The sequence below is a fragment of the Psammomys obesus genome, unplaced genomic scaffold (genome assembly GCF_907164565.1).
Source record: "Psammomys obesus unplaced genomic scaffold, mPsaObe1.curated_primary_1811, whole genome shotgun sequence".
Lineage (NCBI taxonomy): Eukaryota > Metazoa > Chordata > Mammalia > Rodentia > Muridae > Psammomys > Psammomys obesus.
Window position 1 is genome coordinate 14,737,382 of NW_026585580.1, and position 13,763 is coordinate 14,751,144.

General features: G+C 46.4%; 1 protein-coding gene across 3 annotated transcripts in view; it reads right to left on the minus strand.

The window, feature by feature from the left end:
* The window catches only part of Mgat4a (alpha-1,3-mannosyl-glycoprotein 4-beta-N-acetylglucosaminyltransferase A), an 80,572-nt gene that overhangs the window by 17,090 nt on the left and 49,719 nt on the right, over positions 1–13,763 (minus strand). For all 3 annotated transcript variants that reach the window (XR_008720097.1, XM_055607086.1, XM_055607072.1), the window contains exons 6-7: positions 2,520–2,566; positions 736–849 (exon numbers count right to left, since the gene is read on the minus strand). Coding sequence is in view for 2 of the 3 variants with exons in the window: in XM_055607086.1 (XP_055463061.1) it covers positions 736–849; positions 2,520–2,566 (161 nt within the window). In the remaining variant the exon portion in view is untranslated. The remainder of the gene's footprint in view (positions 1–735; positions 850–2,519; positions 2,567–13,763) is intronic.

Consider the following 13,763-nt stretch of genomic DNA (forward strand, 5'->3'; position numbering starts at 1 on the left):
ACACACACACACACACACACACACACACACACACACACACACACACACGAGACATGGTGCAAGAGTGGCCGCCTCCAATGAAGCCTTTATCACCGTGTTACTCCTGAGAAGACTAGCCCGGGCACAGAAGGCTCTCCAGCAAAGACCTGGGCAGCCCTGCACATGCGTCCCCCCTAGAGAGATCAGTATAAAAGATGCTAAAATATCCAGCACTGAGCACCCTCCCTGAGGTCCTGGGGACGGAACTCAAGGCTCCACACAAGCCCAGCTAACGCTCTACTTCTGATCTACCATCCAGTATTTCCCAGACTGCCTTGTCCACAAAGCTTTTCTCAATGTCTCCTTGAACTAGGGCTTGGGAGAGTCTGCCTGAGGGAACATGAGGCTGTGTCAAGGGCTGTGAATTGAACACTGCTGGAGACTGAAAACGCACACTGAATGCAAACATTAACTAATACTATGTGTTAATGCGTTTAAAACACATTTCAACCTACACTGGTAATCTGTTCAGTGAATTCCTAGTGACTGACAGAAACATACTAATTAATGCTGAGTAAGAGATGGGGTCTCCAAATCAGCTCAAGGAGGTACAACGAACAGCCATCGGAAGCTAAGCTCAGCCACGCCCACCTCTCAGAATCCGTCCTGAGCCAACAAGCTCTGACAAACTAGCTCCCATGGCACCCCTGAGTATTGGTTGGCTGGGCATCAGCGTGAGAGAAGAGCGAGCCTCACCTTACTCTCTCCTTAGAGTCCCCGAAGGTCTCCTTCAGGTTTGTCAAGTCGGGGTAATAGCTTTCAGGAGGGGAGATTACCTCCAGCAGGCCGGAGCTGATTTCTTTAGAAAACCTACCAAGAGAAGGGTTAGCTGTGTTATCTTCGCTCTGTGGGATTTCATCCGTCTTGATGCATCATGTATTGCATTGAACATGAAAACACATGGGAGAACAGAGGGGCAGGCTGGGAGGGAGGGGCCGGGGCACCAGAAGGCAGCTCGACCCTGGGCAGAAAGCACAAACCTCTACTAACACACGTTTAGTTTCAGCTGTGCTTTTAAAAGGCAGTAGAATGTCAGAGTAGAAACACTGAAACGTAGCAGAGAGAGAGGAGGCAAACTGCAGGCATTACCACCTTAAAAGCCAATCAAGGACTCACAGAAAGTGGGGAGCTCAAGAAAAAAAAAGCCAACAAATGAATCTGTGTGCTCACCCAAAATATAGTACTGATGAAAAGACAAAATTCTTCCATCTTTCTGGGCTGCTGAGATGGCTGCCCCCCAAGCCCGGTGGACTCATGCCCAGGACACACACAGTGGAAGAAGAGACAACCCCAGAAGTTCCTCTCACCTCCACACGCACACGGCAGCACGCGTATGCGTATACTAACAAATCAGTGTGATTATTATTATTTTTTTTTTTTTCAAATTTAAAGGCACATCGTTCTTCAACACTCAGAGAGCTTCAGTTGCAGGCTGCAGGCTCTATGCCATTCCAAACCAGGGTTTTTTAACACAAGGCAGCTTTATCCCTTCTGGGAATAGTCAGCGGGGCCTGAGGACATTTTGGTAGTCACAACTAATGACAATTTTACCGACATCTAATGAATAGATGCCAAGAATCCTGATACACATCCTACTATGCACAGAGCCCCCAAAGCCATGAATCACTTACCCTGATCACTGGTGCCAGCCAAGAAACCCTTTCTGAGGCTCTTGAGTCAGTCTTCACTAACTAAATGTGGTTTCTTTTGAACCAGTCATCATTACCCTGCTTCCTTACACCATCCTGTTCTCTAGAGACTGCAAAGAATGCAGCACTTGAGAAAATTTTACACATGATAATTTGACCCTGAAGTATACACAATATTTCTAAAATCTCCAGCTTCCATATTTTGATTGACAGGAGAAATGATTTTAAACATGGAGGTAGCGAAGAAAGACTGCTTCTAAGTCTTTTCTTTTTAAATATTTTTATGATTTTTAATTACATGTATTATGTATGTGGGGAGGGGCGGGTAGAGGTGACAGAGGAGAGTCACCGAAAAGCCTGCCAGGTCTGACCTGAACATTGGCAAGCGAGGTTATAAAACACGACAATGCCTGAAACGCCCTAAGCCTGGCTTCACCTGCCCACAGGAAACTGGGGCCCAGTCTTGGCAGGACAGAAAAATGTGCTTAGAAATGGCTCAGTTTTCCTGTCTGTCCTGACAACGCATTTGCTCAGTGAGTAGAGGTGAAAGATTCAAGTAGTTCTGTACAACTGTACCTCTTTCTCTCCTCTTTCAAGAGTAAAGAGCACCAGTTGGGAGTGATCAGCTTGCAGATGCTGTTCAAATCTTTTCTGCAGTGGAATTAACCGATTTACCCACCAGACCCTGGATTTATATACAGCTACTTAATGAGAATGTAAATGGCGCTGACACCAATGAACAGAGAAATGAATTAGACATGAAGAAAATTTAACAAAAAGCCAACATAACAGCAAGAAAACAGTTTCATTTCTGTAGGTCAGAAAACTTACTCTTTCTCCAGGTTGGCTACAACGCTGTGGACATAATCAAGATCTGTCTGGGAAAGAGAAAAAGTATTATAGTTTTTATTTCACTTTACATTTTTAGTTTATGAGTGAGTGTTAGCCTGCGTGTGTGTGTGTGTACTATAAAAACTAAACATAAAACAATTCCTATTTCTCCCAAAACAGCCGAGCTCTTAAGCCGCGAGTGTGCACAGGTGTGTAAGAGGCCTGCTGCAGTGCTTGGAACCATGAAACTGAAATTATGGCTCAGAATTCAGCTCCAAAACTAGTCTGTGGTATTGTCTAAGCTCTAATTTTCTCTTCTATTAAAAGGAAAAAAAGGCAGGGGAAGAAAGAAACCTTAGAGATGTATTAAATTAAATACACCTATCTAATTAAAAAGCAGCTTCATACTACATTATTATATTAATACTGAGAACTCACATCACGAGGATGATAACCACAATTAGAAATAAAGGGTGTGTTCAGTTATAAGCAATGGAAATTCTAGGCTGAGGATGTAGCTCAGCAGTGGAACCTCTCTCTGCCTTGGAGGAGCCAGGCCCTAGGTTAGATCTGCAATGCCACCCAAACCAAACACACAACTAAACCCCTGAAAATCCAATGTTCTTGTCTTAGTTAGGGTCACATCAGGGCCAAAAGCAAACTGGGAGGAAATGGTTTATTCTGCTTATGCTTCCAGGTAATAGCCCCTCGCTGACTTAAGTCAGGACAGGAACTCACACAGGGCAGGAGCCTGGAGCCCATGCAGAGGCCGTGGAGGGGTGTGGCTTACGGCCTGGGTCAACCTGCTTCGTTATATAATCCAAGATCACCTGCCCAGGGGTGGCTCCACCCACCATGGGCGGGGCCTTCTGCATCAATCAGTAATTAAGAAAAAGCCCTCCAGGCTTTCCTACATTGGAAATACTGAGGTATCTTCTCAGCTGAGGCTCCCTCCTCTGCGTTGACTCTAGCTTGCATCAAGTTGACATAAAACTAGCCAGCACATTCTCTATCCACTTAAAACTAACTCAGTAGCAACTTTAATACTGCCCCTATGAAGACAAATCAGTGATAGGTAGAATCTGATCTGCTATGAACATCAAACATCTAGCGCTGACAGGTAAAGAGAAAAAGCTTAATACTGAAAGGAACCAGAAAACCTCATTTAGAAACTAGTATATATTCTTGCCCAATTTAACTTTAATTTCTGTTCACTGAAATTCCAACTTCTATTAAGCTTACAGATTTAATAATAAAGTAACTACATAATACCCCATCCTTCAAACGCTTAAGAAGCTTTAGAGACACAACACAGACCAACCCCCTTTCCTCTCCCCTCACATGAGCCCAAATGTCAGATCTAGTCTTAAACAATCACCCACACGCTTGACCAAAGAGTATCTGCGGCTGTGATTTTGCAGACTGTAACAAAGCATGGTTTGCATAGGCAACAGTGTGATCAGAAACATCCTGAAACTCGATGTGATAAACACTTGCCAGTGAGCCCACGTGATATGACTGTCTAAAGCAACAGAACACAGAGAGACAAGCAGAGCCTGCCCTCTGCTCCTAGCAGGCTGATCTGAGGCAGAGATCCAGGGGGGATTTCATGGGAATGCAGGTTTTTTGTTTTTTGTTTTTTGTTTTTTAATGTGAGATGTAAGCCAGCTTATGGGCAATACAAAACACAGCCCTACAGAACAGGATCCCCTATCCCTCACCACCCTTACCTACCTATTGACATAGCTACAAAAAAATCTGCTGAAACGGCTGTGCCTGGTGTCCTTCTAGGCAAAAGAATTAAATCATTCTGGTATCTACTGAAGACTGGGGGTGGGGTGGGGCTCCTCTGAAGAAAACCCAACCTCTGATCACTCTAGACACAATGGACCCACACTAGCCAGGTGTCTCCAATGGGACTTCTCCTGGCCCCTCCATCTGTGGCTGGGGACACGCTGGGCACTCAAGAACTGCTCACTATAAGAACGTCATTTTGCCTGAGGTGTTTTAAACAGCCTATGGAAACTGTAATAAAAGGAATCACTCAAGTCTGTGAACTGAAAACTGGGGTATGCATATGCCAGGAGTGGGATTAATCTATGCATAGGAAGCAAAGACAGGCTGGAGATGGCTCGGTCAATAGGCACAAGGACCAAAGACTAGACCCCAGCACCCAAATGGGGCAGAGGAACAGGTATGGAGGCACTTGACCCAAATCCCACGGCTGGGGATGAGGAGACAGGAGGCCCCTGAGTCTCACCAGACAACCAGGCTAGTGTGAGATCCAGGCTCTGAGGCAGACCCCGCTAGCCTTAAAAACCAAGGTGGAGTATAACGGGCAAAGTGGCCACTGGCTTATGCATGCTCTGGAAGGCCAGGACTTGGAAGGCATAGGCAGGTGCACCGCTCTGAATTGGAGGACATCTTAGTCTACAGAGGTCCAGGCCAGATGAAGCTACTTAGTAAAACCTTGTTGAAAAGAAGAAAGAAAAGAAGAGAAGAGAAAAAAAAGAAAGAAAGAAGAAAGGAAGGAAGAAAGAAAGGAAAGAAGGAAGGGAGGGAGGGAAGAAGGGGACAAAAAAAGAGAAAGGAAGAAAAGGAAAGATAGCAGTCAAAGAAAAAACAAAACCAAACAAAAAAGGGTCAACAAGAGGTATTTCTTCCACGTGTTGAAACAGATGAACCTTGAAGACGAATTACATAAATCACAATGCAAAGGGCCATGCACCCTATCACTGCGCTTCTAAGATCCACATAGAAACTACAGCAGCAGAAAGTAGATTAACTCTGGCTCAGGCTCCAGGAAAGAGATGAATGGGTTTTCTTTTTAGGGCTGTGGAAGTGTTCTAAAACACCCTGGCATGGCAGCAGCCCAGCCTGACTGAAATAGATGAGCTGACTATAACGCAAGTCAGACACACAGAAGCGAAGCACAGAGCAGTAAGAAAACCAGCATCTCACGCTGCACACGCAGCAACGAGGAACACCACGGTTGCTCAGCCTCACTCAGGCAGATGTGCAAAAGCGGAGTATCTGCGAGGGTGGGCCTGAGAGGTGATGACAGCGGCAGGAACCGGAAGTCAAGCTCCTCCTCCACCAGGAAAATTGCAACTGGCAATCTCCAAGACCCCAGTATTTGGAGAATTACTGCAGCGTGCCCTTTCCTTTAGCTCAGGGCCGTATGGAAAGGATGTCCCTGGGTTCCCAGTCCTCTAGAGGAAGAATCAGATGCCCTTAGCATCTTGAGACATGTTCCAGGAAGCCCATTCTAGTCTCATCTTGGGGATGCTGGCTGCAATGGCGTAACTACAGAAGCACCTAAGGAAGATCCGGAGAAAGGAAGTGAGGTCACAGAGAAAGGAAGTGGTCCCAGTGACAAGCCCTGTGGTCATGGTGTTACATAGCTGGCACAGCAGCCCACGCACAAAGCTGACCTGGTCACTCCAGAAGCACTGAGGAAATCCAGCTTAGTCCTAATTCCTGAACAGCTGGTCTTCCTGCCCAGCCTCAGAACCCACCCAGGGGCCCTACCCCAGCAGGGACACACGTCACCGGCACACAGCAGCCATGCTCGCCCTAAGCAGTCAGAGCACAACTCCCCTCAGCCAAAAGGCCTTCAAAGACCCTGCCTAGGGACAAGAGTCCCAGCCCCACACTCTACACAGCAACCTTGGGCTACGGCTGTCAGACAGTATATCCCAAAGCACCGCGTAGCCGCACCCTGACAGGGAAGCCATCTTCAAGCGAACACTCAAAGGAGCACGGCCTCTCAACACACGCATTCTCAAAAGCAACTCTGCCCAACCTGGGGCCTTGGCACGCACCTCCCCTCCAGCTGCAGATTACAGTTGGTGCGATTATGGGTGCTTGGGCCAGGAATTGCTACAGGACCACTTTGCAAGACACCCAAGCAGAGACTCAGGCAATCTTGTCCACACTGTCACCAGACAGGGGACCCTTACAGAATAACATGGCTAACCCAAATAGTTTTTATCGCTGCTAAGCAACACCTACAAAGGCCAGAAGAGGGCGCTGTTTCCCAAACCACAGAAACTCCAGGGACACATGGGGTCAAGCCCCTTTCCATGGCCCACCCCCTCACAAAGCCTACTGCAGCGTCTGCAGTGAACTTAAAGATCTATCAAGCGTGGCTGTCAAAGGATTCAGAGGAATCTTCACAAGAATATGCAGAAATAAATATGCCCATGCCTGGTGATTCGGGTCTGTGATTTTCCTTACTCGGGAGGCTGGCGGTTCAAGGCCTGCCTAAGCAGCTCAGTAAGAGCGGTCTCAGAGTCTTGGCGTGTATGCCAACTCCACGTAGCGGCAGGAGAGGTCACCAGTGAGTCTCAATCCCACCTATCAAAACTCAGAACGAAGGGGAAAACCTGAAAGCAGAAAGACAGGAGAACTAGCACCTACAAAGGATTATCAACACAGCTATTAGCGGATTTCTTAACAGGAACCCAACGGGACAGGAAAACTAAGTAATATAGTCAAGGAACTGAAAATGACATCAGCACCCTGCAAAGCTGCCTTCCAGAAATGGAAAAACAGGACTGGCGAGGCAGCTCTTGCTGCCACATTTAAGTTTAATTCCCAGGGAAAGAGAACCAACCTGTGGCCAGAACCCATCTCCAGAAGTTGTCCTGTGCTCTCCATGTGCGCAATGACACAAGCCTGCCCACCCTGCACACAGCCCAAATGTCTAAACTCTATAGAAAGAAATGGAGGGGGACCTAAGTCCATCACTTTGTAGCGCTTCCTGGCGAAAGTTCTTCGAGCTGACATAAAAGCCTCCAATAATTAGGGCTGGAGGGATGGCTCAATGGTTAGGAATGCTGGCTGCTCTTCCAGGGTGCCCGACTTTGATTCCCAGCATCCACGTGGCTGTAACTCTAGTCCTAGGGTATCTGAACCCCTCTTTCGGCCCCCTTGGGTACTAGGAATGGAAGGAGTACAGACATACGAGCAGGCAGACATCCATACACACTTCTAAGGCACCAAAGATATCAAAGAACAAACTTGGTGGAAAATGGCCGCATTCAGCTTTCTCTACGACTGTGCTGGCATTTAGAAAGCAACTCGGCCCTGAGTACAAAGTTTATTAACTACAGTGAACATAAACATTAGAAAATGATGGAACGACTCCAATCAGAAACAAGGAGGGAGGGGAAATAAAGCTGAAGAGTTGTTTGAACACCGCCCAAGTTAGGTTACTGGGTTTTTTCTGTGTGAGCCTCACCACAACTGCAAAGCAAAACTCCTCAGGAGAAGCAGGAAACAAAACCAGAAAGCATTCAAAGCACTGAACAACACGAAACCACAGAGGAAGACAGTAAGAAAGAACACACTGCTGGCTGAACCGGAGAACCATGAGAAAGACGGCACAAGAAATCCTTGCCTGCAGTGAGCTGTGAGCCAAAATGGACTCGGTTCTCCAATGGAAGAGAGTGATTAAAATAACACCCCTCTCACCACTTCTTCCTCTTTTCTCTCTCTCTCTGACACACACACACACACACAACCCAATAACTTCAGTTACATGCACAGAAAGTGAAGAGATTTGGAAGATGCTCCTGGCAAACAGACACTGGAAGAGAGCAGGGACTACCTCTAATTTAAAAACAAAACAGTCAAAGAAGGTTGTTACTGTGCCAGAGCCAGGTGGATCTCTGAGTCTGAGGCCAGCCTGGTCTACACAGTGAGACCCTGTCTCAAAAAAGGCCACTATATGATGAGAAGGAGTGTCAGCGTATAATTTGAATGATGCATGAATTTCACATCTGACCGCATACGACATAAGCAGTGTCAAAGGATCCGGAGGGGCCAGGTGACCACCAAAGCCGGCCACGTCGGCTCAGCTCTTACGGGCCTGAATGCTGGGCGTGCTCAGCTCCCAGCTTCATCTTTTGGTCTCAGGGTGTTCCTCCTCGCCTGTGTGTCCTGGCACAGCAAAGGCTGCACGGGCTTATTTCCGTGTTGCCCTCATTTCAGGGCCCTTATCCAGGCTTCTTCCAGCAGCTCAGTTTGGTACTTTCCCTTCTGCACCATGACGCAGAATGTGTCACCAGGTGGAAAGCGTTTCCGTCTGTGTCCTGGACGGCCTTACCCTGTTAGTCTGAACGTGTCACCACATAGAAAGCCGGGGCCCACAGCGTTTCCGTCTGTGTCCTGGACAGTCTTACCCTGTTAGTCTGAACATGTCACCAGATAGAAAGCCGGGGCCCACAGCATTTCCGTCTGTGTCCTGGACAGTCTTACCCTGTTAGACTACTGTCTAGTGTCTCAGAACAGTCAATTCGGATATTTCCCCATCTTTCTAGCTGCTAATGTCAGGAACTCTACCATCACCAGAAAGTCTTGACTTCACACACTAAAGAACCAATGGGACTTCCAGAAAGACAGTCTGTACCTGCAGCAAATCAGCAGGACCAAAAGGACCGACGGCATGTTCAGAAATGGGACTAGAGCTTATGAGAGAAACCTTACTTCCTTGGACTGAGACAAAGAGTATTGGTGCCCACATAAATGCTTTTTTTCACATTAAACAAAGGCAAGCACATGCCACAGTATTTCTGTGAGCTTTACTCATTTCTAAAACGGTCCAGTGCTGTAATGTAGTGAGTCAGAAAGAGGAAGTTAAAAGCTAAAGAAAAGCCTACTTCTTTATTTGAACTACATCTGTCCGAGCCACTCCACCTCCCCCACCTGCAGACGGCAGCAGGCTCTCCCACACACTCCGCTCAGACCCATTCGTGAACTGACCACTTGGGAGAGCCTGGCCCCAAACTCATCCAGGATGACGATGGTCCCTGTCCTCACCAGAGCTGCCAATGGGAGCCTTTCCAATGCCAAGGCATGGCGGGCTCACCAAAGGCCTGCAGCCATGGCGCCATCGTGAGACCCTGTCAGGGAAAGTCAAGCTGAGGGTCTAGCACATGGGTGAGCAGGGCCCATCAAGACCATCCAATCCCTGAGGAGCTGCCACAGAGAAGACAGTGCGGATCCAGGGCTGCGGAGGCAACCTGGGATGCCTCCAGATGCGGAAACGGAGTGATCACAGCACGAACAACACGGGATCCAAATGAAGTCTACGGTCAAAATCACCAGAACACAGGCACGGCGGCACGCCTTTAATCCCAGCAGGAAGGCAGAGGCATGTAGATCTGTGAGTTCAAGACCAGTGGGTCCACAGAGCGAGACCTCATTTCGAAAAACAAAAAGCACTGAGCCAGCAGGACAGCTCAGTGGGTAAAAGCACCTGGAAAGTACACAAGTATTTGGCTGTGCTCTGATCTCTGCACAACATAGAACACATGCGCGCACACACAACACACACACACATACATACAACACACACATGCACCCAACACACACACAAACACATACATATATACAACACACACATGCACACAAAACAAATACATGTACAATAACACACACAACACAAACACACAAGTGCACACACGCACAGCACATGCAACACACACACACAAGGATACACACACACCCACACACCAGACACACACACAAGGGAGAGAGAATGAGTGCAATTTCTGAAGTTTTTTTGGGAGTATTACCCTGGTGTTAACTTCCTAATCTCAGTAACTACTGTAGCGACGTGGGTCGCAGCATCACCGTGGGGAGACGTCTGTGTGGAACTATGCCACACGAGCGCACGAGTCCATTTTCTCCAGGCACACACAGAGCAGGGTAGCCGGCACACGAGTACTGACAAGGCTGAAAGGGCCCGACACCATACAAACTATGTTCTCTGACTACAACGGGGCTGAAATGAAGAGCTGTGGGGATTGTGGGAAATTCTCAAAAACGTCAGTTTAAAAATTGCACATGGACTTAGAAAGTATTTTGATGTGAAAGAAAATAATGAAAGGGCATGTCAAAACGTACGGAATGTAGGCTCTGCAGTTAAGAGCACTTGCTGCTCTGCAGAAGACCTGAGTTCAGTTCCTAGCACCCACACCAGACAGCTCACAACAACCCCCTAACTCCAGATCTGCCACTTCTGGCCTCTGGGGTAATACATGTATGTGCACATTCCCATTCATTCTCTCTTTCTCTCTCTCTCTCTCTCTCTCTCTCTCTCTCTCACACACACACACACACACACACACTCTCTCTCTCTCTCTCTCTAAGCTTTAAGAAAAGAACTTGGGGTGTAGCTAAAGGGGCACTTAGAGGGGAGCTTACAGCTTTGAATTGTTAATATTACTAAAAAAAACAAAACAAAACAAAACAAAACAAAAAACCCCACCAATCAACCATCTCTGCATTCATCCTTAAAAAAAGAGTAGAAAAGTAAAACTAAACAATGTCGATATGAATGGTACAGTGAAAGAACAAAGCCACAGGTTCTGCGGCATCTGCCAACCAGCCAGAGCCCAAAAACCTAGGAGGTGTCAGAGGTGAGGAAGGGGGGCAGGATAGATGGGCACAGTTGTCCCGCTGTGTCTGTTCAGCAACAGGCACAGCAAGCTAATCCCCTCCAAAAACAGAGAGCCAGTAATACACAAAGAAATGCTCCTGCACAAACTTCCATTTGGGGGATTTATCTATCCTTATCTTCAGGACCTGTTTCATTGCCGTACCTCAATAAACACTCCTCAACAGGAGAAAGAGGAGTGTGAGGAAAGGTAATCACAGTGAGGGCCAGGTCTGAGAATGACGCACTCTTTCAGTACTTCAGGGGAGAAAGCAGTTCAAAACTACGCAGGTAACTAACCCTAGCCAAAAGCACATGCAAATGTCTAACAGGAAAGACTGAGACCTTAGAAAGCTTTGGAGGGGTAAAGAGAATGAGAAGGCTTTCCCACACCCCTTCCTGGAAATCACACCTCATTATCAGTGAAAGCAGACACAAGAACCACAAGCTTCATTTTGAAATATTAATAACTGAAATTCTCAGGCTCAAAAGGATATCTATCTGGCTTTGTTTCAATAACCAGAGATGACATGAAGAACCACGCACACCAACTGGACCTGCAGCTAGCTCTGTGCCTAAAGGAAAACTGGTAAGTCTGTTTTTCTAAAATAATAGTAAAGATAATAACTGAAATGACATAATTATCCTAGAACACATCTTTATACCCTCAGCCCCTGTCAGCCAGTAGCCTTAAAACCCATGCCCTTCAATGACTCATAAAAATGGAAGTAGAATGCAAAATAATAAGAAAAAACTGTTTTTACACAGGATCTATTAACAAAATTGAGAGAAGAGTGAGGACAGAAAAAGTGGAAGGGGGAGAGAGGAGGAAGGAAAAGAAGAAACTGGCAAGCAATGACTTGACCATTAATTTAAAGAAAAGAACAAAGAAAACCTCGCTCAACTGAAAATGTTGCCTTTAAGAGGCAACTCGATGTCAGAAGTGGCTACAACAATCCTGAAGGTGTGTGGAAACACACGGGCCTCAACATCTGAAGCCATCCTAAAAGCCAGAACTGCAGGACTGGATTCCGTGAGTCGCCACTACTTCATACAAGCCTACGACAGGCGGTGAGGCTCTGGCATGAGACTTAGCTTCAAAACCAAAAAAAAAAAAAAAAAAAAAAAAACCAAAACGAAATATAACAGAAAAACACACCTTCACCAGCCCCTGTGTACAGTCCACAGGGGACTCTAACAATGAACATACGACAATCAGAGAACCTTATGCCTTCACACCACCTTATACCTCAACAGAAGTTAACTCAAGGTGGAGCGCAGTCCCAATGTGAAAGTTAAAAGCATGACAGTTTTCAGACGAGATCTTTGCAATCTAGAGGGAGGCAAGGGTTTATTAGCTCACAGCCTGCAGCTGCTGTACAAGAAGACTGCCTACCAGGACAGTAGAAAGAACACGGGTAGGCATTCACCGAGTGGGAAGAAAGATTCAAATACAAATTTGGCCAGAAGGGCACCCATTTTATGTATAAAGAACTCATAACTGAAATTTAAAAAAAAAGACAATTTTAAGAAATAGGAGAAAGGTCCAGGAGACCCACCACAGAAAGAATATACACTTTTATGAAATGGATTAATGATAAAGGATGAGTAGGTGAGATGAAACACGACAAACAAAAATACTAAAACCCAAAAAGAAGAAAGAATCAAGGTGGTAAATATACAGGCATTTTGTGTAAAAATTTTTCAACTTTGTTTTATGTATTAAACTTCTCCTAAGGAAAAAAATACCATGCTTTTTCATGACATTAAAGACTTAGCTATATAGGCTTAAAGAACATATAATGTGCCAGGGAAATATGACCCATAATGCCTAATATTAAAACTTACACTACCACTGAATTGTCAGTCTTTAAGGATATAAAAAGAATCAGCTGAGCAATTCAGGTAAAACATGGGTTTCTAATACCTAAGAATAAGAAATTTGTGGGGCTGTCTGGCTAATTTCAGCTCTATTACCCAAGCATACAAGAAGGAAGGAGGGAGGGAAGGCTGAGAGTTTCTATACCCAGCTAAACTACAATGGCAGAAGAGCTCATTGTCCTAGTTAGCTTCTCTGTTGCTATGATAAAACACTAATCAAACGCTACTTGGGGGAGGAAAGGGTTTGTCTGGCTTACCAGTTACAATCCATCATCAAGAGAAGTCAAAGCAAGAACTCAGGCAGGAACCAGAGGCAGGAACTGAAGCAGAGATCTTAGAGGAACACTCCTAACTGGCTCATCTACCATCCTTATACAGCCCAGGCCTGCCTGCCTAGGGCACCATCCAAAATGGGCTGGCCCTCCCACATCAATAAATAATCAAGAAAATGCCCCCTCAGTTGACCCGAAAGGTCAACTGGATGGAAATAAATTCCTCAGTTGGGGTTCCTACTTTCCAAGTATACCTACGTTTGTGCCAAGTTGACAAAAACTAACCACGCCAACCATACGGGGCCTCAGAGACAACTGCTCCCTTGAATCTTTGCTAAGATCAGTTTTTCTCAATCAAGAGAAGACAGGAGGAAGTACATCCAAAGGACAACAGCGCTCGATGAACACTGATAAGTGCAGCACAAAGACCAAACAGAATGGAAAGAGGAGGACCGGCCAGAATGCACGGTGCCAGGGAAGACAGGCCAGCAAAATCTAACAAAGCAGGACAGTCTCACACAGCCACCTCAGCCATGGGCCTCAGCCATGGACCTCCAGCCAAGGACCTCAGCCATGGGCCTCAGCCATGGGCCTCAGCCATGGGCCTCCAGCCAAGGACCTCAGCCATGGACCGATGAACCCAGG